Source organism: Pocillopora damicornis, chromosome 5 (assembly GCF_964200805.1).
Source record: "Pocillopora damicornis chromosome 5, jaPocDami1.2, whole genome shotgun sequence".
NCBI classification, from domain to species: Eukaryota; Metazoa; Cnidaria; class Anthozoa; order Scleractinia; family Pocilloporidae; genus Pocillopora; species Pocillopora damicornis.
Window position 1 is genome coordinate 24,513,487 of NC_142674.1, and position 27,999 is coordinate 24,541,485.

At 39.0% G+C, this 27,999-nt stretch overlaps 1 protein-coding gene across 1 annotated transcript; it reads left to right on the forward strand.

Annotated features, from left to right (window-relative positions):
• On the forward strand, positions 1-27,998 carry LOC113668823 (low-density lipoprotein receptor-related protein 2-like). Its single transcript, XM_089206560.1, has 35 exons — positions 1-142; positions 820-904; positions 2,482-2,875; positions 3,494-3,891; positions 4,407-4,532; positions 4,924-5,329; positions 5,700-6,094; positions 6,480-6,605; positions 6,933-7,356; positions 7,822-8,219; positions 8,601-8,729; positions 9,110-9,283; positions 10,326-10,508; positions 10,787-11,038; positions 11,220-11,414; positions 12,068-12,461; positions 13,220-13,617; positions 14,190-14,315; positions 14,720-15,125; positions 15,508-15,902; positions 16,745-16,870; positions 17,211-17,634; positions 18,154-18,551; positions 18,932-19,060; positions 19,497-19,670; positions 20,554-20,802; positions 21,072-21,248; positions 21,533-21,739; positions 21,914-22,153; positions 22,882-23,118; positions 23,885-24,091; positions 24,579-25,037; positions 25,372-25,530; positions 25,709-25,847; positions 26,805-27,998. Exons 2-35 carry the CDS (start codon positions 829-831, stop codon positions 27,037-27,039), a joined length of 8,955 nt encoding a protein of 2,984 aa, XP_089062686.1. The 5' UTR covers positions 1-142; positions 820-828; the 3' UTR covers positions 27,040-27,998.
• The last annotated feature ends 1 nt before the right edge of the window (position 27,999 follows it).

The window sequence follows — 27,999 nt, forward strand, 5'->3', positions numbered from 1 at the left end:
AATGATTTTATTCTGCCTGGCCGATAAACATCTTAGAAATTAGTCTAGTTGGATCTAGGACTTCACCCGATCGATTCGTTTGTCAACTCAGCTGATCAACACACCTAGAGGTCTCCTTTATGAGCTGATCAACACATTTTGTGTAAGTGCTGAAATGGAGTGAACTAGTTGCCAAAGGTCAATGATTTTATTCTGCCAGGCCGATAAACATCTTAAAAATTAGTCTAGCTGGATCTAAAAGTGAAAATGGTTAGTCAGGATTCATCGTTAGTGTATCTGCAAATAGATTAGTTGGGTGTAGTTTACAAATATGTTGTAGCGGAGTAATTTTCGTGTGAGAGTCCAACTTAATGTTGCCTAATTTATGGAAAGGAGCAACTCGTTTATCAGTCGGTCGTTCAGAGTTTGATCTTTAAGAGTATCCCTTAGCTATTTTTGACTTGTAATTTACTTCCCATTCATACATTTTTTTTTACTGTTTGCACCCTATGTTCGCCAACGTCAGAAACTATCTTTTTGGATGGTGGAGGACAAATACATATCTCTATTTAGAAGTCCTGCATGATGTATACCCTTTCCAACGCAATATTTCTGGCCTTCACTCTATTGAAAGCTGTTTTATAATTTACCTAAGCCAAGAAACTTCGTTCTAAGTCCTCCTAGAGGTATAACTGGAAGGATACCTTGGGACAAAAAGCCGCATAGAAACTTGTCTTCCATCTCACTCTTCCCGAGCAAAATCATCACTCACGGCAGATACAAAACTGCTAAAAAGTTTTCATTTTAAACCATTTTCATCCGCTTTCTGTATCGACTCAGGAACGATTTATGAAGATGACAAATGTTCTGTGGTGGATAAAGTTGGCGTCAGTGTTTCTGATGAAGAGTTCACAATCAGATGGAGGTAAATTTTACTTCATGATAGTGCCAGCTAATGATAAAATCCTTTTAATTGACACGCCAGCTTGTTTATTCTTTTGCGTTGTGTGCATTAACCATGAAAATATGCCATGGCATGTTTGAATCTCATGATCCGAGTCAATAACAAACGTAGACGATAACGTGGAGGGTGAGCATTATTATTATAATTTATAATTACATAAGATTAATTGGGTTTGTTTTACATGTTAGCAAACAATTATAGACAAATGGGATTAAAGATGCCCTTTTCGCTCTTCATGGTCTCAAAAAGTGGTCTCAAAGATAATTCAGTCTGCAGACACGTTTAGCGAACTTTTGGTTTCAAATTCATATCTCATCCTTTTATGTAGACCGTTTGTTCTTTCACTATTTAATGATGAAAAAAACTTGTTTGAGCGCGCTTTGGCTTTCCAGGCATCCTAAATGCTTGGAAACACTTTTTTGTAGATATCTGTCAGTTAGTTGTCTGCACTAATTCGGACAATTGTAAGCATCACTTCCCTAGTTTTGCGCACCGACTCAATCAGTAGTGATTATCACTCGGATTGTCATCCGGTCACTCAGCTTAGGCGTGTTGCCAGCCTGATACACGCCATACTCGGAAACATCCCTTGATCAGTCAGTTGTGGATAAGATATTCCTTGTTCGATTGATTTAAAATGTAACTCTTTTTTGTTCATTTATTCGGTTATTTGAAACCTTTTTGATACTGCATTATCGCGTTAAATCTGTCTACCACAACTAATTAAGCATCCCACGCTTCTGGGTGAAATATAATTTATACGAAGTTTTTACCAATTTGAAACCGCAGATCGGTTATGAATTGACGGCATCTTTGTTATAAAAATTATTTAGTTTATTTACATCTAAATTTTACCTCACGCATCGGTTATTTTATAAAACCACAGGAATAATTGAGAATTGTGCATGCAATTTCTCAATTCAGGAATTTTAGGGTTTCTTTTGATCACATTTAGGATTATCACATCCTAATAGGAAAAGAAACAGAATCTTCACGGTTAAAAACGTGCAATTTCATTAGACTTATCCCACTGAGTGAAAGCTGCTGCTTAAGCTGCTACAGCCTTTGGCAGCAAATGGAGGTTTCGCGGTTACTCAATGCAATGTATCATAAATTGAGCTTTTGATATCGCTTGTATGAGTATTAACATATGGCACTTAATGATCGTCCTAACAGAGGTATGGGTCCAAAAATTTCCTTTTAATTAATTCTGTTGACCAAAAAGCCGACTCTGTTTGTAGGAGTGTCGCTTATGGTTCTTTGCTTTTTGCGTCTCCACCGCCAAAAATTTCCTAAATTACGAACTTTGTAAGTCCGCTCCATGCTGCTCCACACAATATTCATCTTGGACGGGATGAAAGGGGACAATCCCGAGCGGGAGAGATGGGCCCAATCAGATCACATAGAGTCCAATCAGAGCACATGATTCGTTTGATATTGCCGGCCCATGGGCGTTGCCAGCGATAAAATAATCGGTAATCTGGTTTGGTGCAATACACTGTCTCCACTTTTACTGCTTCGAATTTTTCTATTCCTAGCAATAATTTGCACTCCACCATGTCTGTTGGTATCAAATACAACTGATATAGTAGCAGTGGACCATGGAAAAGCAAAGGTAAACTCAGTGATTCTAGGCCTTACAAGAGCTGTTGCTATAGACGTCCATTTCAGCCTGGGCTTCATATTTTGGAGTGACGTGACGGAACTGAACATCAAACGACTTCGGATCGATGACGAAAACACGACTACAGTTATAACTAATATTGGTGTCTGCGATGGATTAGCCGTTCAATGGAGGACATCTCAGTTGTATTGGACTGATACAACGTATAATAGGATATCGGTATCAGACCTGGATGGAAACAACCAACTTACTTTAATCTCCTCTGCATTGGAAGAACCCAGAGCCATAGCCCTTGATCCGGACAACGAGTAAGTGTCATATTTGCGCGATTTATAAGTACATTATGATTAGCCGCTCGGATATAATACAGCGTGCACTTATCGAACTTCCAATATATTAATTAGTGAGATTAGGAGAGCGCGATTTCTCAATAGTTTCTTTGCAATCTTCATAAGGTTTTTATAATGTTTCTACTTATTCAAATCTCATTAAAAACGGCGGCAACAATTTGTTTTTCAAAATCAACGTATATATTTTTAATAATTTTTCAAACAGGATGATGATCTTAGCTGTTTTAGTTGTCGACCTAATTTACCTCCCGGAATAAGACTCCCTCCAAATATTCCAGAATGGTGTAAATAGTATTCCTTTTATGAAATAATCGATCTTTGCTAATCGTCTGAGGCCTTCCTTTTGAACTGTTAAATGAATGTCATAAATTCATTGACTGAACAATGTAAAAGCTGACCGACTGACTCACTGATCGATGTGCTGATTTGGCTGAGCGACAGACTGACTGACTTACCCTCTAAATGATTAGCAAACTGGCTGGTAAGCCAACCCGTTGAATGACCGACCGGTAAGCTTGCTAACTGGCTAGCTAAATTCTACTTAAGTTTAACCTATTGATACCGTCACTTAAACAGTGCAATGATTTGGACTGACTGGGGAAGCGCTCCCAAAATTGAAAAAGCTTCCTTGAGCGGACAGCAAAGAGTCGCCATCGTAACAAAAGAAGTCTACTGGCCGAATGGAATTGACCTCGACAGAGGAGGCAAAAGAGTCTATTGGGTAGATGCCGGTTACGACAGAGTGGAATCGGTCGACTACAATGGTAACAACAGGAAACTGCTTTTTCAGATGCATAGCCTACATCCATTCGGAGTAGCGTTGATCCCTCCTTTCCTGTTCTTTACTGACTGGGTGACAAACAAGGAGTTGCACATGCTGGATGCTACAACCGGAGAGGTACTCAAAAGTTACAGTATTAATGGTGGGCGACCTATGGGAATTGTTGCATACGACAGTGGGCGACAACCAGCAGGTAATCTTAAAGAGGCTATCAGCTACTCATGAATTATCATCAAACACTGTTGGTAGTTACCTGTGAAAGTCAAGAGGATATTGACGAAGTCCTGGACGGTATTTTAGCGTTGATTCTCAGTGCATTTGATAAAGAGGATATCAAATGGAAGCTAGCAACGTTTTCATCGTTGTGTCTGCCATGAGCGAGGGCACTAAAACATATTTTCCGCTCGTGAAGAGCTGATGTACATTTCAACAACATTTTCCCACTTTCGATTCAAACGAAAAGCTTGCAAACTCAAAGGTATACGGTAAACAAAGCTTTCAGCCGTACTACTTCATTCTTTTCCGTTCACACTTTTCATGATCAATCGCCTAAATTTGCATTCCTGGTCAGAATTTGGACTAAAGTATATGAGGAAGTGGAGGTTAAAATAGTCATTAGTATTGTCAAAGTGTGCAGCTTATGAAATAACTGTATGGTCGACAGTATAAACTGCACGCTTTTACATTACAAATTGTTTCTTTCTTAAGCTTTAGGTCCTTGCTCTGTAAACAATGGAGGATGCAGTCATTTCTGTGTTCCTAAAGCGTCCAACCATGAATGCGTGTGTCCTACGGGCCTAGCAGTAAAGCAAGATGGAAAGACGTGTGAAGAAAGTAAGAAAACTGTTTATCGATTGCCGGAGATGATGCATAGATACTAGGAAAGCTATGTCAGCCCTTTCAAGTAAAATGCAATACTTCTTGTCTGCTTGTAATTCTGCAATTCTAATAACGGTCAAATTTCGATATGAAAATACCACATGTGAATATTTAAACAGGTACATTTTTCCTCCGCCCAACCGGCGAACATGCATGCCACGTCTAAAGCCAGCCTTGTGATTCCAAAAAAACAGCGAGTAATGCATGGTCGTTATGCGCATTCTTTGTTCGAGAAATCAATAATACATTGAGGGTTATGACAACCTGCTGCATGGAGATGAATCAAACATCCTCCCTAGAAAGAGTCTCTCAATGGCAACAAACGCTGTTTTGATTGTAATTGCAGAAGTAAAGAGGTTCATTCTTTTTGCTGACGCCGACGACAAATCAACAAATATCATTTCACTGGATGTAAGCTACTTCGTCGCTCAAACACTATTCAACCATGTAGGAAATCAGCGTCCTATCGCTTTGGACTATGACCCTGTCGAAGATCGCGTGTACTGGTCGGATGTTGCTCAAGGTCTAATCGTCAGCGCTTTTACCAATGCAACCTCATTGAAGATCCTTTTTCGTTGTAATATCTTAAGCCCCGAAGGTTTAGTAATTGATCATGTAGCACGGAACATTTACTGGACCGATACTGGAACTAATAGAATTGAAGTAGCGCGTCTTGACGGATCAGGTAGGAAAGAATTGATCAATACTGGACTTGATGAACCAAGAGCCATTCTGCTGGATGAAAGAAATGGGTACGTAACGATCTTTTTAAGACTGAAATGTTTTTGTATCCGCTGGTGAACGTGTTGTAGCGGAAACAGCAAAGAAGTATCATAAGTAGTAAACGTAGCCTTTTAGTTGTCCACGGCTGTGACACAAGCTAACTACTACAAATGCTCTTACCTATTTGAATGGACTTCAAAAACTGGAAGAATCTGACGATGATCTGAAGAAATGTCGACGTATCCTTATGATATATAAAATGCAATCATCCATCTATTTTGCGATAACTGTTAGTTAAGATATACTTTCAAGGGCCATTGGGATGTGTTAGCAGCTAAACCTTGGTGAACTTTGTCAAAAAAATTCTTAATAATGTTTGGAATAAATAACTTCTTCTAGTATGATGTATTGGACGGACTGGGGCGCCAATCCGAAGGTAGAGAAAGCAGAAATGGATGGCTCGGGTAGAAGGTCCATTGTTACCGCAAATCTAGCCTGGCCAAACGGACTTACCCTGGACCAGGCTACAAACCGTTTGTTCTGGGCGGACGCGAAACTAGACACTATAGAGATGTCTGATCTGGATGGAGGAAACCGAGAGACTGTTTTACCATCTACAGCTGGAATTCATCCTTATGGATTAACAATTTATCAGGACATTATTTATTGGACAGATTGGAATAGCCAGAGTGTTACAAGTTATAATGCAACTAGTGGTCAGATGAACGTGGTGATTCCTGATCTACAGAAGCCGATGGACATTCATGTGTTTGATCCTTCCTTGATATTCTCAGGTAAAAGTACTGCCTCTTTCTTATCTTCTCTGAGTTAGCAAATATACATAAAGGCAATCACTTACGGCCGGATATGTATAAAAAAAGTCTTACTCAGCTGCAGGTCAGGCAATCATTGGACCGTTACATTTTGTCTCAAGTGTGTAATTTGAAGTAATCGTGATATTTGTAGTTTTACCGATAATCCTTCCTGATACTGTTTAAAAAGATAAAGTTTGTGGTGAAAGGTTTAATAACTCTTTAGCTCATGGTGTGTCTTATCAAAGATGGTAATAAATGATTCGAGTTGCTCAAGAGGCTTGGAAATGACTCTCACAAATAAGCACTGATCTCAATTTTGATGATGTTTTGTTATTTATTATTATTATTTACTTTCTGTTTAAAGGGTCACATTCCTGCTCGCAAAACAATGGCATGTGCAGTGATTTGTGTCTTTTAAAGCCAATAGGATACCAGTGTGCATGTCCGACGGGAATCGTTCTTAAAGAGGACGGAAAAAATTGCGACTATGGTGAGGCTACTTATTCGATGTTTCAAGCATTACTAAGGCAGGGGGGGGAAGGATTTTTTTATCATTGATCGTGCATATCAAGAACTCATCTTAGAAGAGATCAGCTTTACTAATTTCGAAAAAGTAAAAATGAGAGCAACAAATTGTAGTTTATAGTCAGTGTGTACACCGTACTATGGATTTCCCACATGTCGTTTCTGGGTTTCATAAGTAAACTCTATTCACAAAAATAAGGTCCAAAGCGAGCTCAATCATCAGAAACATATTTTTGGGTTTTATTTACTTATTTATTTATTTTCTCGTTGTTGTCTATTTTTTGCCCTAAAGATTTGTTCCAAGAAACAAGCGATGAACTTTTTTTGCTCTTCGCCGAAGCGAATCATGGTGAAATTTACAAGGTTCCTTTAGCAGTGGCGAACACACCTTGCTATCTGCTTCAAATCAACATAAATATCTCTAGACCCGTGGCTGTTGACTATGATCCAGTTGAGGGTAAAATCTATTGGACAGATGTGACCCTGAAACTGTTGGCAAGAGCATTTCCAAACGGATCGTCAGTTGAGGTCATAGCGCACACTGACGTGGTAACGCCGGATGGCCTTGCAATAGATTACATTGGAAGGATTCTCTACTGGACTGATACTGGAACTAGCAAACTTGAGGTAGCACGACTAGACGGATCATTTCGGAAAAGCCTCATCACAACAGGGATTGAAAATCCAAGAGCTATAATTCTAGATATACCTGAGAGGTAATCAAAGCTTTTGTTCTTTTGATTCAATTTGCAGTACACTTGTCTTGATGTTTCTCAAATGAATGATACACAGAAGAAAAATAGTTCTTAAGAAATGGAAAGTTTCCAACTATCAGAAAAGGGAGGGTTGTCGCAATTAAAATTTTCGTTGATCTAGAGAAAGCCTTTACGTCATCGTAATTGTGCTTTTCTATACACATCAATATTAGTATAATAGCCTCCAACTGGCCCGATATTCGTCCTTGGACGTTGTTTGTATTGAGAAACAGAAAGTCTTCCAGGGCGAATCTTGAAGAAAGCTGTTTCCTTCGAAGAACAGATAACAATTAAGGATAAGTATACCTCTATTACAAGCAATACTGAAGCTATGAAAGTTATCAAGTTAAATTTATTCATCGAGAGTTAGCTTTTTATCGATAAATGGTAAATGGTGATAAAAGCACTGTGAAACATTTGTTTTAGACAAATGTACTGGAGTGATTGGGGATCATCACTAAAGATTGAGCAAACTAACATGGATGGGTCTGCCAGGACAGTTATTGTAAGCTCTGGACTTGTCTGGGTTAATGCACTTGCTCTAGATTCGCAGAATAAGCTGCTGTATTGGTGCGATGCACAACTCGATAAGATAGAAAGGGCAAACCTTCAAGGAAATAACCGAGAACTACTTCTAGATTTGTCTTCTTACAACCATCATCCCTTTGGACTTTCCCTTTCTGGCGACACTCTCTACTGGTCTGACTGGAACAATCAGAGTATTCATAAGTACAATTTGACATCTTCTCAAAGTGGCGTGTTGGTGTACGGAATGGGAAGGCCGATGGAAGTGCATGTTTATGATCAGACAAAAACAATCACAGGTGGGTGCACACTCTGGAGTGGCTAACTCTATTTCTGTAACCTTTACCAGGCTAACCTAGTTGGCTTGATGGCCGGTTTACTTGAAACTAAGTACAATATTTACACACTGTAACTGAATTAATTTCGATGTTGGCTCAGTGTTGTCATGACCTTTTGCCATGAAAATGATTCTCGTGTCAATTTCATTACTAAGAGCCATTCAAACGGTATTGAAATATTTTCCCGCGTTCACATAACATTCGTATACTTGAGCAGATAAGGTTGGAGATAGCATCGCTTTTTTTTTTTTTTCACCAAATACGGCATGACCATGGACTACTTAAAGTGACATTAACTACACAAAGCTATGATCATACTTAAAACTTAATGCATGTTTCCAGGATCAACGAGCTGCTCTCAAGTCAATGGGGGCTGTAGTCATCTTTGTCTTCCAAATCCGAGTGGGCGTCAATGTTTTTGTCCAGAGGGAGTTCAGCTGAAGCCTGGTAATGCCTTTATTTGTGAAGGAGGTGAGGAACTAGAGCCATCGACTGTAAGTTAATTTTCATCCCATGGTTGTAATGTTTTGAAATTGTTAGGGGAAGCTAATCGTTGACTACATCCGTTTACTCACCTAACACGAGCAAACACGCTGAATGGTAGTAGAGAGAATTTTAAAATATATTATCATACATCATTTGAATTGACACAAAATGTTCAAAGATGTTCGATTCGTGCATTTATTATGCGTTCACTCTTTAGCGTAGCACCTGCTACGTTCTGGGAACACTGAAGACTGTAGGAGATTCCCTTTTCTTCAGTTTTTTCAGTTCTTCCACATCTTTGGAACTCTTCCGATTTCCTGCGTGTTTCCGAAAAAAGAGAAGAACTATTTTTTTTCTTTTCACAGTGAACCATTGTCAACAGCTGTATGCCCCGCCAAATGGAAGTCTAGAGCATTGTTCTAATTTGCCAGGACAAAGCTGTGAGTTTTCCTGTAACAAAGGGTACACTTTGACGGGATCAACAACAAGAACATGTAACAGTAATGGAACTTGGACAGGAACTCCGACTCAGTGTAACGGTAACTGACCTCAATTACTATTTGACTTCTCCATAATGATTTTGGGGGAGGGGTTATGGGGATGGGTTCTTTGGTGTGGGTGCATCTCAAAAAGAACCAGGCTGGTATCTCCTTGTCACCAGCTGCAATTTCCCTATTTTAAATGTAGTATTCTTATCGCGTTAAAAACAAAAAAAGTCTGCGTTTCGTTTCTTAGTTATCCCATATCTTATTCTCAGACTTCTTGTGAGTTCCAAGTAAAAATATCCTCCCAAACACGCGCATCCATTTCACATTGCATATTTTACAGTTCTAGAGTTAAGAGCCCATCATTCTACTGCTTTGAGGGAGTAAAACGGATGCACAGAAAGTCATCGGTGAAGTCAGAGCGCTTTTCGATTGAGGGTCATTAAATCGAAACTTAAGTTATTGCAACAACCAATCAGAAGGAAGGAAAATACCCTGAAAAGCCACTCAAATCTCAGAGTAAAAACAAGCAATAAGCCTAAAGCGCGGGACGACCAAGTCATGATAGGTGCTAGGTTTGCTTCTGATTGGTTTAGAGCGTCTTGAAATCAAAGTTCTTCTTCATATTACAGTCATTTCGTTTCCTTGACATTAGCGTATTCCTGTTCCAAAAATTCCTCTCACCTCTGTTGAGATTCACTTTTTTCTTTTATCTGCACCTCAGTTGTAATTTAAATAAGCACAATATGAATAATTTATTATGTCTTTTAACTGTTTCGTGGTCTGTCAGAACCATCCAATAGCTCTCGGCTGATCTGTTCAGGGAAAACAATAGAATATTTCAATACAGTACGTTATTTCTTCTACTATCCTGGGTAAGACCCAATTGGCTCTGCTTCAAGAAAGTGTATTGAAAACGGGATTTGGAGTGGCAAAGACTTCCTCTGCGAAGCTGCAAAACTGGTGTTCATCATTGAAATGTCCTACTGAGGACTACACAAATTGATATAAGGATTATCAATCTTTTGCAAAATGGATATTTGTGTTATTTTAGTCGTGAAATCTATTTGTTTCAATTTTCGTTTTATTTAAACAGTTGTAACATGTCCAACTTTGATCATCCCACCGAAAGGGGTTTTACTGACCTCCTCTTGCGGCAACGCGTATGGTTCAAATTGTGTATTTGGCTGTGAAAGTGGTTATGGGAGTGTCGACGGAAATGTCACAAGGACATGCCTGGAAAGCAGTCTTTGGAGTGGGGAAAACATCAACTGTACAGGTACTGGCACATCACTAAGTTTCTATTTTTTGCATGAGGTTACGACACATGACTAACAGACAAACAAAGAAGCAAACAGCAATCAACAACAACGACAAGAATTTAAAAAAAATCTCTTCATCAAAATTGTGAAAACCCTCTTGCAAAGGGCTTCCTAACGTCCACAATAAGCAGTAACGATACAGAGGGCGTACATATCCGTACTTTCATCATAACCTCCTTTTGTTTTTTCATTTTTAATCATATGGTTTTTTTTTACCTATCGTTTGGTGTGTCAGATATTCTTCCTCCATCGTTTGATGTCCCATGTCCAGCCAGTTCTTTGGTAGCGTATGCAGAGCGTGACACGTTTTCCGCTGAGGTGAATTGGACAGTACCAACGGCCACTGACAACTCAGGATTAAAACCGTCGATAGACTCTAATTTCCATCCACCTAGGAGATTTCACCGGGGAAATTACGTTGTTACATACTCTGCAGTAGACCAATCAGGAAACAAAGCCACTTGCAGCTTCACGATAGAAGTAATAGGTAAAATCTAATTTAAGCAATCGATTCCACCCGCTTCAAAGAACGTGTTGATGGTGGGCTCCAGAATTAACTGACCAGAATTGTATTGCGGAGGAATTAGTAATGCCATTTAGAGCTTAATAACCTTTTTGCTCCCTTGAAGTTCTGTTATTCATTAATCAATCAATTATCTGTCTTTCAGTCATCAATTGCACATCACTAATGGTAGACCAAGGGGGTCCCTTACGCATGGGCAGTTGTGGTAATCATTATGGAGCGCGTTGTGAATTTTCCTGTGCCAATGGTTATCGTTTGAATGGTTCGTCAGATGTTACATGTGTTGCCAAAGGCGATAAGCCTCCAGGCGTCTGGGACAACCCTGTACCTTCTTGTAAAGGTAGGTGACCTTTGATAACATATCTTATCACACACTTATAACACATTTTGCAGGAAGTTACGACACACGACTAACAGACAAACGAAGAAGCAAACAACAATCAACAACAACAACAATAACAAATAACAAACAACCGAAATATCTCTTCATCAAAACTGTGTAAATCCTTTTGCAAAAGGCTTCCTAACGTCCACAATAAGCAATAACGATAACTGAGGGCGTACAGATCCGTATTTCCATCATAAACTCCTTCAGTTTTCCATTTTTAATCATCTGGTTTTTTTTACCTATTGTTTGGTGTGTCAGATATTTTTCCTCTATCGTTTGATGTCCCATGTCTAGCCAGTCCTTTCCAGCCCAGTGTCGTTAATGGTTCTTTACTTTTTGCGTCTCTATCGCCAAAAATATCCTTAAATTACGAACTTTTAATGTCTGCTCCATGCTGCTCCACACAATGTTTATCTTGCACGGGATGAAAGGGGACAATCCCGAGCACGTAAGATGGGCCCAGTCAGATGACAAAGAGTCCAGTTAGAGCACAGAACTCGCTCGATATTGCCCATGGGTGCTGCCAGCGATAAAATGATCAGTAGTTTAGTTTGATGCAATACACATGTCTTCATTTTTACGCCACTCAATTTTTCCATTCATAGCAACATTTTGCACTCCACCATGTTTGTTGGTATCAAATACAACTGATATAGTAACAGTGGACCATGGGAAAGCAAAGGTAACCTCAGTGATTCTAGGCCTTACAAGAGCTGTGGCTATAGACATCCATTTCAGCCTGGGCTTCATATTTTGGAGTGACGTGACGGAACGGAACATCAAACGATTTTGGATTGATGAGAAAAACACGACTACAATCATAACCAATATTGGTGTCTGCGATGGACTAGCCGTTCAATGGAGAACATCTCAGTTGTATTGGACTGATACAACGTATAATAGGATCTCCGTATCAGACCTGGATGGAAACAACCAACTTACTTTAATTTCCTTGGCATTGGAAGAACCTAGAGCCATAGCCCTTGATCCGGATAACGAGTAAGTGTCATATTTGTGCGATTTATAAGTACATTATAATAAGCCGCTCGGATATAATACAGTGTACACTTATCGAACTTCCAATACATCAGTTAGTGAGATTCGGAGAGCGCAAACGGTTTCGGAAGAGCTTCTTTGCAACCTTCATAAGGCTTTTACAGTGTTTCTTCTAATTCAAATCTCTGCAAAATCTGGCAATAATTTTATCAAATCAGTATATATATATATATATGTTTTTTTTTTATTTATTTATATTTTATATTTTATTTTTTACTTTTTTTCAAGCAGAATTATTATCTTAAATGTTTTAGTTGTGGACTTAATTTGTCTCCCGCAATGAGAGTGATTTCAAATATCCCAGGATGGTTTAAATAGTATTTATTTCCTGAAATTTTCTTTTCTTCTTATGTTAATATCGTTGAGAATCTGAGCGAGATAAGTGTAACGTGTAATCGATCTTTGCTAATCGTCTGAGGCCTTCCTTTTGAACCGTAAATGAATAAGTCGTGAATTCATGGACTGAACGATTTCAAAAGCTGACAGACTGACTCACTGATCGATGTACCGATTTTGCTGAGCGACAGACTGACTGACCTACCCTCTAAATGATTAGCTAACTGGCTGGTAAGCTAACCCTTTGAATAACAGACCGGTAAGCTGGCTAGCTGGCTAGTTATAAGACTGGATAATCATTGATTCATTGTCTCACCTCAAAAATCTGCTTAAAGTTTAACCTATTGATACCGTCACTTAAACAGTGCAATGATTTGGACTGACTGGGGAAGCGCTCCCAAAATTGAAAAAGCTTCCTTGAGCGGACAGCAAAGAGTCGCCATCGTAACAACAGAAGTCTACTGGCCGAATGGAATTGACCTCGACAGAGGAGGCAAAAGAGTCTTTTGGGTAGATGCCGGTTATGACAGAGTGGAATCGGTCGACTACAATGGTAACAACAGGACACTGCTTTTTCAGATGGGTAGCCTACATCCATTCGGAGTGGCGTTGATCCCTCCTTTCCTGTTCTTTACTGACTGGGTGACAGACAGGGAGCTGCACATGCTGGACGCTACAACCGGAGATTTACTCAAAAGTTTCAGTATTAATGGTGGGCAACCTATGGGAATTGTTGCATACGACAGTGGGCGACAACCAGCAGGTAATCTTAAGGGGGCTATCAGCTAGTCATGAATTAGGTTCCCCTTATCAAATACTGTTAGTAATCAATCATGAGAGTCAGGAGGATACTGACAAGGTCCTGGACGTTATTTTAGTGCTGAGTCTCAGTGCATTTGATAAAGAGGATATCAAATGGCAGCTAACAACCTTTTCACTATGGTGTCTGCCATGAGTGAGGGCACTAAAAAATATTTTCCACTCATGAAAAGCTGATGTACATTTCAACAACATTTTCCCGCTTTCGACCCAAAAGAAAAACTTGCAAACTCAAAGTTATATTGTAAACAAATCCATCATTAAACAACCGTACTTTTGACATATAGCATTTCAATCAGTACATGTCGTCGTTCTTTTCTGTTCCCACTTTTCATGATCAATCGCCGAAATTTGCATTCCTGGTCAGAATTTGGACTAAAGTGGAAGTGGAGGAAGTGGAGGAAGTGGAAGTTAAAATAGTCAGTGGTGTCGTCAAGTGTGCAGCTTTTTTAGAAAAAAGTTTGGTCGACAGTATAAACTGCACGCTTTTACGTTAAAAATTGTTTCTTTCTTAAGCTTCAGGTCCTTGCTCTGTAAACAACGGAGGATGCAGTCATTTCTGTGTTCCTAAGGCGTCCAACCATGAATGCGTGTGTCCTACGGGCCTAGCAGTAAAGCAAGATGGAAAGACGTGTGAAGAAAGTAAGGACACTGTTTATTGATTGCCGGAGATGACGCATAGATACTAACAAAGCTGTCATCTCTTTCAAGTAAAATGCAATACTACTTGTCTGCTTGTAATTTTGCAATTCTAATAACGGTCAGATTTAGAGATGCAACGAATACCTGAGAATATCACATGTGAATATATAAACAGGTACATTTTTCCTCCGCCCAACCACCGGCGAACATGCATGCCACCTTTAAAGCCAGCCTTGAGATTCCAAAAAACAACGAGTAATGCAGTGTCGTTATGGGCATTCTTTGTTCGAGAAATCAATAATACATTGAGGGTTATGACAACCTGCTGCATGGAGATGAATCAATTATCCTCCCTCCATAGAGTCTCTCATTGACAACAAACGCTGTTTTGATCACAATTGCAGAAGTAAAGAGGTTCATTCTTTTTGCTGACGCCGACGACAAATCAACGAATATCATTTCACTGGATGTAAGCTACTTCGTCGCTCAAACACTATTCAACCATGTAGGAAATCAGCGTCCTATCGCTTTGGACTATGACCCTGTCGAAGATCGCGTGTACTGGTCGGATGTTGCTCAAGGTCTAATCGTCAGCGCTTTTACCAATGCAACCTCATTGAAGATCCTTTTTCGTTGTAATATCCTAAGCCCCGAGGGTTTAGTAATTGATCATGTAGCACAGAACATTTACTGGACCGATACTGGAACTAATAGAATTGAAGTAGCGCGTCTTGACGGATCAGGTAGGAAAGAATTGATCAATACTGGACTTGATGAACCAAGAGCCATTATACTGGATGAAAGAAATGGGCAAGTAACGATTTTTTTTAAAAACTGAAATGCTTTTGTATCCGCTGGTGAACGCGTTGTAGGGGAAACAGAAAAGAAGTATCATCAGTAGTAAACGTAGCCTTTCAGTTGTCCGCGGCTGTGGCACAAGCTAACTAGTAAAGATGATCTTACCCAATTGAATATACTTCAAATATAGGAAGCATCTGAGAAATGTGTGAAAACGATAATCTGAAGAAATGTCGATGTATACTTATGATTTCTAAAATGCAATCGGCCATTTTTTGCAATAACTGTTAATTAGATATACTTTGAATAGTCATTTGGCTGTGCTAGGGGGAAACCTCGGTAAATTTTGTCAAAAACATTCTTAATAATGTTTAGAAGAAATAATTTCTCTTAGCATGATGTATTGGACGGACTGGGGCGCCAATCCGAAGGTAGAGAAAGCAGAAATGGATGGCTCGGGTAGAAGGTCCATTGTTACGGCAAATCTAGCCTGGCCAAACGGACTTACCCTGGACCAGGCTACAAACCGTTTGTTCTGGGCGGACGCGAAACTAGACATTATAGAGATGTCTGATCTGGATGGAGGAAACCGAGAGACTGTTTTACCATCTACAGCTGGAATTCATCCTTATGGATTAACAATTTATCAGGACATTATTTATTGGACAGATTGGAATAGCCAGAGTGTTACAAGTTATAATGCAACTAGTGGTCAGATGAACGTGGTGATTCCTGATCTACAGAAGCCGATGGATATTCACGTGTTTGATCCTTCCTTGATATTCTCAGGTAAAAGTACTGCCTCTTTCTTATCTTCTCTGAGTTAGCAGATATTCACATTGGCAATCACTAACGGCCGGATACGTATACTACTGTGGGAAGTCAGTGGTCCAGTGGTTAGTGCGCTGGACTCTGGGTCGAAGGGCCCGGGTTCAAGTCCTACCAGGGGCATGTCGCTGTATCCTTAAGCAAGATGCTTTACCCACTTTGCTTCGTCTCTCGGATAAGACGTAAAGCCGGAGGTCCCGTCTCACAACCCTTCTATGTTACAAATAAATTGTGGGACGTAAAAGAACGCACGCACTGTTCGCAAAGAGTAGGGCACGTAGTGCCCGGTGTTGTGGTCTATCTCGATTTGTGCCGTCGTAGGTCTGGGTGGGTGAGGTGTGATCACAATGGACTGAAGCGGCTGCCAGAGGCGCCTTTAATATGCTGACGTCCGATCTCACCTCTCTGGTTCCTCCGCAATTCAGCCCTTGGCTGCAAGTGAGGAAATTGGCACCATTCATCTTTCATCTTTCTTCATCTTTCTAGAAAAAGTCTCACTCAAGTAATCATTTGACCGGTACGGTTTTTCTCAAATGTGTAATTTGAAGTAATCGTGATATTTGTAGTTTTACCGATAATCTTTTCTGATACTGTTTAAAAAGATAAAGTTTGTAGTGAAAGGTTTAATGATTCTTTAGCTGATGGTGTGTCTTATCAAACGTGGTAATAAATGATTCGAGTTGCTAGAGAAACTTGGAGATGACTCTCACAAGTAATCAGTGATCTCAATTTTGATGATGTCTTACTATTTATGATTATTACTATTTATTTCTTACTATTTATCATTTACGTTCTGTTTTAAGGATCACATCCCTGCTCGCAAAACAATGGCATGTGCAGTGATTTGTGTCTTTTAAAGCCAGGAGGATACCAGTGCACATGTCCGACGGGAATCGTTCTTAAGGAGGACGGAAAAAATTGCGACTTTGGTGAGGTTACTTATTCAACGTTTCAACCATTACGAAGGCGGGGAGAGGGGATTTGTTATTATTGATCGTGCATATCAAGAACTCATGTTAATTCCCGTGAAGAAGACGAGATCAGCTTTCCAAAATTTCGAAAAAAAGTAAAAATGAGAGCAGCAAGGTGTAGGTTATGGTCAGTGTGTACACTGTACTATGGATTTCCTACAAGTCGTTTCTGGGTTTCGTGAGTGAACTTTATTCACAAAATAAGGTAGGAAGCGAGGTTAATCATCAGAAACATATTTCTGGCTTTTATTTATTTACTTGCTGTTTTTGTTGTTGTTGTTTCTTTTTTGCCTTCAAGCTTTATTCCAAAAGACAAGCGACGAACTTTTTTTGCTCTTCGCCGAAGCGAATCATGGTGAAATTTACAAGGTTCCTTTAGCAGTGGCAAACACACCTTGCTATCTGCTTCAAATCAACATAAATATCTCCAGGCCCGTGGCTGTTGACTACGACCCAGTTGAGGGTAAAATCTATTGGACAGATGTGACCCTGAAAATGTTGGCAAGAGCATTTCCAAACGGATCGTCAGTTGAGATCATAGCGCACACTGACGTGGTAACGCCAGATGGCCTTGCAGTAGACTACATTGGAAGGATTCTCTACTGGACTGATACTGGAACTAGAAAACTTGAGGTAGCACGACTAGACGGATCATTTCGGAAAAGCCTCATCACAAGAGGGATTGAAAATCCAAGAGCTATAATTCTAGATATACCTGAGAGGTAATCAAAGTTTTAAGTCTGTTGTTTTAATTCAATTTACTCTACTTCAAACTTGTGTTGATATTTCCCAAATGAATGACACAGAGAAGAAAAATAGTTCTTAAGAACTGGAAAGTTTCCAGCTATCAGAAAAGGGAGGGTTGTCACATTTAGAACTTTCGTTGATCTTGAGAAAGCTTTTACGTCATCCTAATTATGCTTATGGGAAAGTCTTCCAGGGCGAATCTTGTAGAAAGCTGTTTCATTCGGAGAACAGATAATAATTAAGGATAGGTATCCCTCTGTTACAAGCAATACTGAAGCTATGAAGGTTATCACTGAAGATATTGCTGTTTCCTGTAACAGCTGGAAAACTTTCATTCATCGTGAATTAACTATGAGAGAGTTTTTATCTTATTTGCCTGAAGACCTCAAAGTTTGGAAATGGATGATAATGATAGCAAAATAAAGGTTTTTATCGATACATTGCTAAATGGTGATAAAGCACTGTGTTTTAACACTGTGAAACATTTATTTTAGACAAATGTACTGGAGTGATTGGGGGTCATCACCAAAGATTGAGCAAGCTAACATGGATGGGTCTGCCAGGACAGTTATTGTAAGCTCAGGACTTGTCTGGGTTAATGCACTTGCTCTAGATTCGCAGAATAAGCTGCTGTATTGGTGCGATGCAAAACTCGATAAGATAGAAAGGGCAAACCTTCAAGGAAATAACCGAGAACTACTTCTAGATTTGTCTTCTTACAACTATCATCCCTTTGGACTTTCCCTGTCTGGTGACACACTTTACTGGTCTGACTGGAACAGTCAGAGTATTCATAAGTACAATTTGACATCTTCTCAAAGTGACGTGTTGGTCTATGGAATGGGAAGGCCGATGGAAGTGCATGTTTATGATCAGGCAAAAACAATCACAGGTGGGTGCATAGTCTGGAGTGGCTAATTTTATTGCTGAAACCTTTACGAAGATGACCTGGTTGGCTTGATGACAGGTTTACTGTAGACCCTAGTAAAGTATTTTCATATCGTAATAAAATGAATTTCGATGTTTGCTCGGCGTTGTCATGACCTTTTGCCATGAAAATGATTCTCGTGTCAATTTAATTACCAAGGGTTATTCAAACGGTATTGAAATATTTGACTGCGTATACATAACATTCACATACGTGAGCAGATAGGGTTGGGATGGAATGGAATCCCCTTTTTTTCTCCGAACACGGCATAACCGTCTGCTAGTTAAAGTGACATTGACTACAAAAAGCTTTGATCACAGTTAAAACTTTACGCATTTTTCTAGGATCAACAAGCTGCTCTCAACTAAATGGAGGCTGTAGTCATCTTTGTCTTCCAAATCCGAGTGGACATCAATGTTTTTGTCCAGAGGGAGTTCAGCTGAAGCCTGGTAATGCCTTTATTTGTGAAGGAGGTAAGGAACTAGAGGCATCGACCGTACGTTAATTTTCATTTCATGGTCTTACATGTTTTGAAATTGTTAGAGGAAGTTAATCGTTGATTACATCCATTCAGTGGAATAATTTTAGCAAGCACACTGAATGGTGGTAGAGGTAGTTTTTTAGATATTATCATACAACATTTGAATCGATACAAAATGTAAAAATTTGTATTAAATGTCTGATTCATGCACCGATTATGCCTTCATCTTTTAATGAAGCACCTGTCACGTTCTGGGAACACTGAAGACTGTAGGAGGTGTTCTTTTCTTCGGTTTTTTCAGTTCTTACGCATCTTTTAAGCTCTTCCGATATTTTGTGTATTTTCAATCTCGAATAAGGCACGTTCAAGAACGAACCAGTTGCCAGTTTAGAAAAGAAGAATAATTATTGTTTCACTTTTTTTCATAGAGAGGCGTTGTCAACAGCTGTATGCCCCGCCACATGGAAGTCTAGAGCCCTGCTCTAATTTGCCGGGACAAACCTGTGAGTTTTCCTGCAACAAAGGGTACATTTTGACGGGGTCAACAACAAGAACATGTAACAGTAATGGAACTTGGACAGGAACTCCAGCTCAGTGTAACGGTAACTTACCTGAATTACTATTTTCTTCTTCCATAATGATTTTAGGAGAGGGGTTATGGGGATGGGTGCTTTGTGGTGGGTGCATCTTGAAAGGAACCAGACATATCTCTCCTTGTCACTAGCTGCAATTTCTCTATTTTAAGTGTAGTATTCTTATTACTGCGTTTCGTTTCTTTGTTATCCTGTCTCTCATTCTCTAACTAGTCGTGAGTGCAACGAAAAAAGATCTTCCGGAACACTCGCATCCATTCTACATTGCTTTTTTTTTTCCAGTTCTAGAGTTAACAGTCTTTCTTTATAATACTTTGAGGGAGTAAAACTCATTATTTTTTTTTTGCCAGCAAAGTTCTTCTGTATACAACAGTTGTTTTGTTTCCTTGACGTTAGTGTATTACTGTTCCTTATATTCATTCATTATTCAAAGCGCTGCTGAGGATTACAAAAATCAATACAAAGATTGTCCATCTTATGCAAAATGACCATTTGTGTCATTTTTAAAATTGACATCTATTTGTTTTAAGTTTCGTCTTATTTAAACAGTCATAAAATGTCTTTATTTTGATCATCCCACTGAAAGGGGTACTACTGACCTCTTCATGCGGCAACACGCACGATTCAAATTGTGTATTTGGCTGTGAAAGTGGTTATGGGAATCCCGACAAAACAATTTCTGATTGTCGGCTGCAAAGATATCGTCTCGTCTTTTTATACGTAAAATCGGAAAAAAAAGCACGATTGATAAACATGTAAATAAAAACTAAGGATGAAATGAGGGGAAAACAGTCCGAGCTAATTTCCGGTATCTTATTCCAAACTAAAAAGGTTACTTTCGATACCTGTACATATATATGTATTCCAATTAAACAATTTTTTCCTTTTGCAGACACAACTCCTCCTTCTTTTAATAATACTTGTCCAGAGAACATAGTGGTTTATACTCCTGAATGCTCATCCAGTGCTTTGGTTGGATGGAATGAACCAACTGCTGATGATAATTCCGGCCATGTGATTGTTAACTACCCTTCCATTCGACCGTTAGCTCAATTGAGCATTGGATTCTATTTTATAATGTATTCAGCTTCAGACGCCGACGGAAACAGAGCTAACTGCACTTTCACGGTGCAAGTTGGAAGTACGTCATCGAAATATAAGTGACATTGACTATGTATTTGAAAAACGTTGCTTGTTTTCTATCCCTTTTGACAAATGTTTATATATTGCTCGTATACAATTCTATAGATGTCTATGTTTTGTTGTACCTATCTTCTAAACTATTGCAAGCAAAACTGTTTCCAGGTAATTCCATAGTTTTTCTCTTGAAAATACAATAATGCTGAGTACAAGTGAATTATAACACTTGAAACTGCGTCAGCTTAACATAATAAAACTTTATTTTCACAGGAAAATCCTGCATTACGCTGCAGCCACCATCACATGGAAGTTTGAACCTTTCCTGTGGCTTTTCATTTGGTTCCCAAGCTAATTTTACTTGTGGCAGGGGGTATCAGTTAATCGGGTCTCGAGAGCGTTTTTGCAAAGAAGACCGCTCTTGGTCAGGAAACACCACTACATGTAATGGTAAGTATATGTTACTTTGCGTGTAAGGTTGCGTTTAGTGTCCAGTCTTTCGTCTTTAGGTTTTTTCCCAGTGCAGGAATTGGTTATACAACTCAAACAGTCTCAGCCATTTCACAGTTAAGTGACAACCCATGACTAACAAATATTATCTTTTCAAGCCTCCTGAAAATAGTTAGATTTGTTAAGGTAAATTGGAGAGGCTTCAAAGACATGGTTTAAATTGAGGATTCTTGATAGCTTCATCAGAGTCAGGAACTTAATCACATGATTTCTTTTATCTTAAGTTGTGAGGTGCCAAGCCATTGAGCCTCCATCTCATGGAGCTGTTTCTCCAAATTCGTGCAGATCAGCTTCTGGTGTTTATTATAAGACACAGTGCTTTTTATCGTGCAACGCTAATACCCCTGGTTACGTACTGGAAGGCGAAAGTAGCGTCTCCTGCCTGGAAAGTGGATCGTGGAGTGCAGATACAACAAAGACGATTTGCAAGGGTACCAAACAGAAGCACATATATTTTTGTAATTCTTACAAAATGACACATCCTCAGTCAGATAAGCATTAAAAGATTGAGAGCTCGAGTAGGCGTTAATAATTTATGTTTACCACTATAGCTTACTTTATTTATTCCTAAATATATATATACTTTTTTTTTTATGATACCATAGACGTCCAACCTCCTAGCATTCAATGCCCACCTAACCAAGAACTATCCACAGAAACTGGTCAATCGTACGCAATAGTGACGTGGGAGGTACCAATCCCTTCCGACAACTCCAACATGTCACTAAGTCTGAAAGGTTTGCGCCCACCTCAGCAGTTCTATGTTGGTAGACATTATGTTAGATATGAAGTCACAGACACCGCTGAGTTGTCAACAAGCTGTACATTTTCTATTAACGTTAAAGGTGCTTATTTTCTTCTTTGTTTTGAGCTACACTTCAATAGATGTTCGATAGCATCATATCATTTGTGACTTGAATATATTGAGGATCTCAATGGGTTAACCTGTAGGCGTAAGAAGTGACACATTTTAACCCTTCGTCGTCAACCGAAAGATGACCAGAATTTAACCTTTAGCTGTAAAAGCAATCGCCCTATTGAGACCCTCCAGTAAGTTTTGGGAGATGGAAGCCCACTTTCGCAGCCAATACTGCTTTTTAAAAGGAATAAAGGCTGACTGCAGCGAAAAACCAAAGTCAAAACTACTAGACTGTACATGCATAAGTATTTGAAGTTAAGCAAGGCGAAAATACAAAACATGTTAGAAGAAAATCTTTGATTCTACGTCATCTTTGTATTACCAGTAATTTCACTCGTTCGAAAATCGCATTATACTTTTATTGAGCTTTTTTTAATAAAGACACTTAAGTTCTAACTGTAAAATTCTTTGGACGTAATAAAAGAAATAAAAATCTTCATACATGTTATTCAAATGATTATGTAATAAAACCAATAATTTTAGCTTTGGCTTCACTGGAAGAGCTTTTATCAGCATTCCAGCAACTTGCATGTCATACCTTAAATTTTGAAAAGGATTGATTCAATTAGTTATCTAGTTATTAACTTATTCGTTTTTCTACCTGTTTCGCAATGTATTAATTATTTTTTTCTATTATCCATGCAAAAAAAAAAGATGTAGAACCTCCGGTCATTGTTTCTTGCCCCGACGATATCTTCCTTTCGTCTGGAAAGAGGGATAATACGATCTTTTTTCCTGGAGTCACAGCAACGGATAATGTGGGAGTGTTCTCCATTTCACTTAGCAGACCGAATGGAAGCGAATTCACTTGGGGCGAGCACAATGTAACCTGTATTGTAACAGATAAAGCAGGAAATGTTGCCGAATGCAATTTCAAAGTTATTATTACCGGTAAGTACATGCATATTGATAGAATAAAAGACATGGTGAATTCTACGCCCCATGAGAAAAATATATTTTGTGCAGCCTTTTCATGTCAATTGGTTAATAGATAAGCCCGATTGAAAAAAAAAAGATAGAGATTCTTTATATGGGCTTACCGATTTTAATTGAGGCAATTAGAATGCTAAAAATATTTTGGTATAGTTATGCTAATAATTTTATACACGAGGAGTTAGAATCAAAGGTGTTCTGACAGTCGAAGATTCTATCTTGGATCATTTTTGCATGATTTCACGCCCATTCTACTGATACATTGGGTGCATGGTTTCTAAAAGCAGCAGAAAAACTGCTAGTACTACATTATTGGTAACGATGTGAGCAATATTCTCATACAGCATTTTTCATTGACGTTTGTAGAACCAAAGTAATTAGAGTAGCTAACGAGAAAAAAATGTGCGTGTATCAATGTTGTCAGTGAGTACTTGAAACATTGAAAAGATGCAAACTATCTAATGCGAGGGAGACTGGAGAGGCCTGTTCTGTGACGGTTCCGTATTTAGGTTTGCCATTTTCTTCTCCCCGCAATCCATGATAACTTTTAACAACGGAATGAAAATTGCTTTGAGCCTGTTCCTCGACCTCATAGAACCGTAATGAGTGTTTGTCTACACATCTATGTACAAGGCATACAGAAAAATTGAACTGAAATAGCTCTAAATAAATATGATGCTTTACTGAGGTGTGAAATTGTTAATCTGTTGTTTCTTTTCACAAGATAAATCATGCCCTGATCTACCACCACCTGAGAACGGCGCTAAGGCTTGTGAGATGTGGCTGACCGGGGTGTTCTGTACCGTGCATTGCAATGAAGGTTACGGGTTCGTTGAACAACCGGAAGACGTGTATTTCTGTACTCCGGGAGGAACGTGGATGAACGCATTTGCAAATGGCCAAAAAGCACCTGCTTTTCCAGACTGCTCAAGTAAGAACTAACTTTGTCATGATTCTTGTCTGTATGAATACTTGTATCTTTAGAACAGGTTAACTAAAAAAACATGATGTCATGCATAATGCGGACTTCTCCGTGAACAGGCTCGTGGAGTTGAATCGCAACTCAGCGAGGTAACCGTATTTTATAGAGAGGTGATATAATCTGACTTCTCAGATATAATCATCTGCCCGTAGCGATGAATCAAAGGAAAAGTATAATTGTTTTTGTTTGGCTCTTTTTTATGTTTTGTTCCTTTTTTTGTTCCTTTTTTTGTCGGTGCTTTGTTTTATTGTTAATTTGATGTTTCGCTTTCGTTTCCTTTTTTGGTTGTTTTTTTTTTTGCTTTTTTTCCAGTCTAGTATAAGGCAAAAATCGGCCGAAACCAGCCAATGAGGTTTTCTTTTCAGAGGTGTTTGCTTAATCTTTATTAACTGTTAGCGATACTGGCAGTAAATCTGAGTATTAACTGTTGTTTCAGAGACGTATATGCCGAAAGAGGCCATAGTGAATGGAGACCTCCATTACCTAGTTGATGCGTGTGGCGACGAAGCAGTGAGCGAAGTTATCGCCAGCAACTTCATACAGCTATTACAGAACTCAGTTTTTGGTAGCGCTGGAGCCTGTAATAGTCAGTGCACAATCGATAATGTCGAGGTAGAATGTGGAGAAACAGGGACACGCAGGAGAAGAACGCCCAGTGTTCCTCTTACGATGCGTTTTGCTTTAAAAGTTCCTCTACCAGTCAACGCTTCCTTGGTTGACCTGAATGAAACCGCAGAACTACTATCCAATGACTTATTATCAACATTGAACGAAACTGACCTGAATCTGAACATCAGTGGAATTGTTATAAAGTATGACACTTCGAGAGTACCACAGCTTCGCCTTGTGAGTCTCGTTTGTGGCAAAGGACAAGTTCAAAGAGGGACGCATTGCGGTAAGAAGTTAGTTGCTAATGCTAAATAACACATCTTTGAGCGAAGATTTCTAAAACTCACTGTATAACAGCTATATCACTCGTATAAGAAGTTCATTTTGATTTTCGCTGATAGAAAAATCATCATGGGTTGTGCATGGTGGGGCAGTGGACGAGAGTTTATTGGAAATGGGGGTTATTTTAAGCTGAGGATTAATGGAGATTGAACATATTTATTCTTTTTTGTGGCATTTACAGTGGGGTGAGAATATCACACTGTATGACTCTTATAGGATTTCTTAAAAGGAATTAATCATTGGCCGTTTTCTTATGCAATTTTTTTTTCGGATTTTAGTTAACTGTCCACTTGGCTTTTACTTTACCGAAAACGATTGTCGAGCATGCCCAGAAGACCAATACCAGGACCAAGAAGCGCAGAGCTCTTGTATATTGTGTCCATCTGGGACGGTAACCTTTGGAAAAACAGGATCAAAATGGCGAAAAAGTTGCCAAGGTAACAGCTGTTTTCTAAAAGATGTACAAACAATTTTATTACCTTTCTCATCTTGTGCTTGTTTTTGCATATCTGTTCGTTTTTTTTTGGTTCTTTTTGTTTTTGTTTTTACTTGCTCTTTCATTTCACCAGAAGCTCCGTAGTCTGATTCTTTGCGATCTTCATTTCTTTCCCCTAGAAATTCCAAGTATGTCCAGTGATGAAGAACAAAGCGGCTTAAAGCCAGTAACTCTTTATTCAAGTATTGCAGCAGGATCTGTACTGTTTATTATTTCCCTGATTATCATCGCCATCTGCTGCGGAAAGAAACATCGTCGGTGAGTTTTTTTTCGCTATGTCCGAATAGTTACAGTCGGGTTACCTTGACAAGGATTAGGTATCCGACAAACATTCTCCAATACGAGATCTTGGTGGGTTATCTTCTTAATGGAGGATTTATTTAACCCATAGCGCACAGAAAGCCCCAAACAAGTTATGAAATTAGCCTTTCTGATCCTGATACAGTGTAACAAAAATGAATTATCAAAAGAAAAGAAACTTTGTAAAATTTGAGGAAGAAGACTAAGAGGTAGAAAGGTATACAGATAAATTTCGCAATCACACTTCAAATAGTTTCTTTAACAAGTTAACCTCCCTTACTTATTGTTACCACAAAGCTCTTCTGAGTGCATTTCACCGCACAGTTTTTAATATCAAACCTGTTCTATATTGTTTTCTGAAAGTGGAGATATCGAACTCGCCTTGTAACTTTCACATAAACGTTGCTCGCAAAAGGGGCTATTGGCGATGACGATATTTAGGCAGACTCGATTTCCACCGTTTCCTTGAGTCTTTTCTTCGCCTGGTTCGTGTCCCGGTAACCCTGGCTTCTCCTTATTGTTCTGGGTTCGATCCACAAATGTTTAACAGCTGAAGTCCGTACTTCGCTTCAGATGACATACCTTTTTCGCTATTAGCTACTTCTCAACCGATCCCCTTCTCCCCCCCTCTACTGAAATAACCAAACCGCTGAAGAGACCGCTGCTTTGACTCGGGAGGGGTGGGTGGGGCGGGTCTTGACCCATCTGACTCTCCTGTCCGCCGTTGGCATTAGGTGAGTCGACACTACGCTTTTCTTCCTATATCCTATCTTTAAATCGTAAAACAAAAGTAATTATAACGATCACAATAGAAATTAAACAACATCCACTGAAAAAATAGTTGATATGATTAGTTACTTACTGTTGGTACCCGAAGACAACTTTTCACCATGTTTATTTTGTTTTGTCTCACAGTGGCGTGCGCAGGACAGCCGCTAACCGGGGTATAGACATGGGGCATCGCAATCCCGTATACGAATTTGCCGGAGATGACCCTCAAGTCGATGATCCTGTCTATATGGAGATCGATGTTTCTAAACTACGTACCAGCAATGATTTGCCGTTAGACAACAATACGGACTACTTCGCTTTAAAAGACGTACATCAAAACGATTACGAAAGACTTGAATTCACTTACTCCGAGGCATGAAAGATCCGGATAAGAATAGTGTTCTAGAGCATATCGCCTTAATAAGAAGAGATGCTATCCTTAGAGACACTAATTGGTGTCATTTGAGAATAATTATCCACACCTATTCCTGTAGTTAAGTGCTTTGGAGACACTCAAAGTAACATGTGATTTTAAGACACGTTAGTTTTGTCAGTATGGAGCGATAGAAAATTTAAGCGGAAGCTAACATTTCTTAAAGAGACTTTGGTCGCTTTTTCCTACCACTTTTGTTCCAAAAAAAGAAAAGAATGCAATCAGCGTAATATTCTAAAGCTGAAAATAAAAGAACTGTACGATACACCGATAGTAGTGAAAATCCAGCCATTTTTAGAAACATATTTTATCAAGACTGCAAAATATCGGTTGTAAGGCGAAACGTAACAGAATGGCGATGGTTTAAACAGGGTAGTCAATTTACCCGGTGGAACTCAAGCTGGCTAAAGCCCCAATTAATGAGTTGCTATATATTTCTAGTTTAGGTGGAACTAGGCATGGTTGTTAACTTCGTCGGACACTTGCTCCTAAAATCAATGGAGCATATAAGAAGTAGCTGCAAAAAAGGAAAGATGCAAAGGGAAAAAGAAGAGATCGGACGTTTTGTGCTAGTACCTTTTTTTATTGTTGTCTTTTTTTTTTCATTAAATATGATTTGAAAACCTTTTTCCAAAATAGGAAAAATTTAAGAGTTAGGTTTTCTTCAATCTACACATTAATTTGTTTACGACCTTACCTCTGATGTTAATAACTTGTTATATCTTGATATCAAGTGTGAGTAAGGTATAATAAATTTCTCTGAGTTTTTCTCTCGAAGGTGTCCATTTCATGATTAAGCAGGAATCTGAAGCTATACTATGTAAACGTCACTTTTTAATTCTTTAAGGATATGAGTTTGAACGTATTCTTCATTTAAAAATGATAAAATTTCAGTCCTTTCGAAAC

What these genes read in the sequence shown, in the direction of transcription:
- LOC113668823 (XM_089206560.1), top strand. Translation starts at nt 829, where the DNA reads ATGAAGATGACAAATGTTCTGTGGTGGATAAAGTTGGCGTCAGTGTTT. An exon ending in GCCCTTGATCCGGACAACGA is followed by an intron (nt 2,876 to 3,493) that starts GTAAGTGTCATA and finishes TCACTTAAACAG; the next exon opens with TGCAATGATTTGGACTGACT. An exon ending in TGGAAAGACGTGTGAAGAAA is followed by an intron (nt 4,533 to 4,923) that starts GTAAGAAAACTG and finishes TTGTAATTGCAG; the next exon opens with AAGTAAAGAGGTTCATTCTT.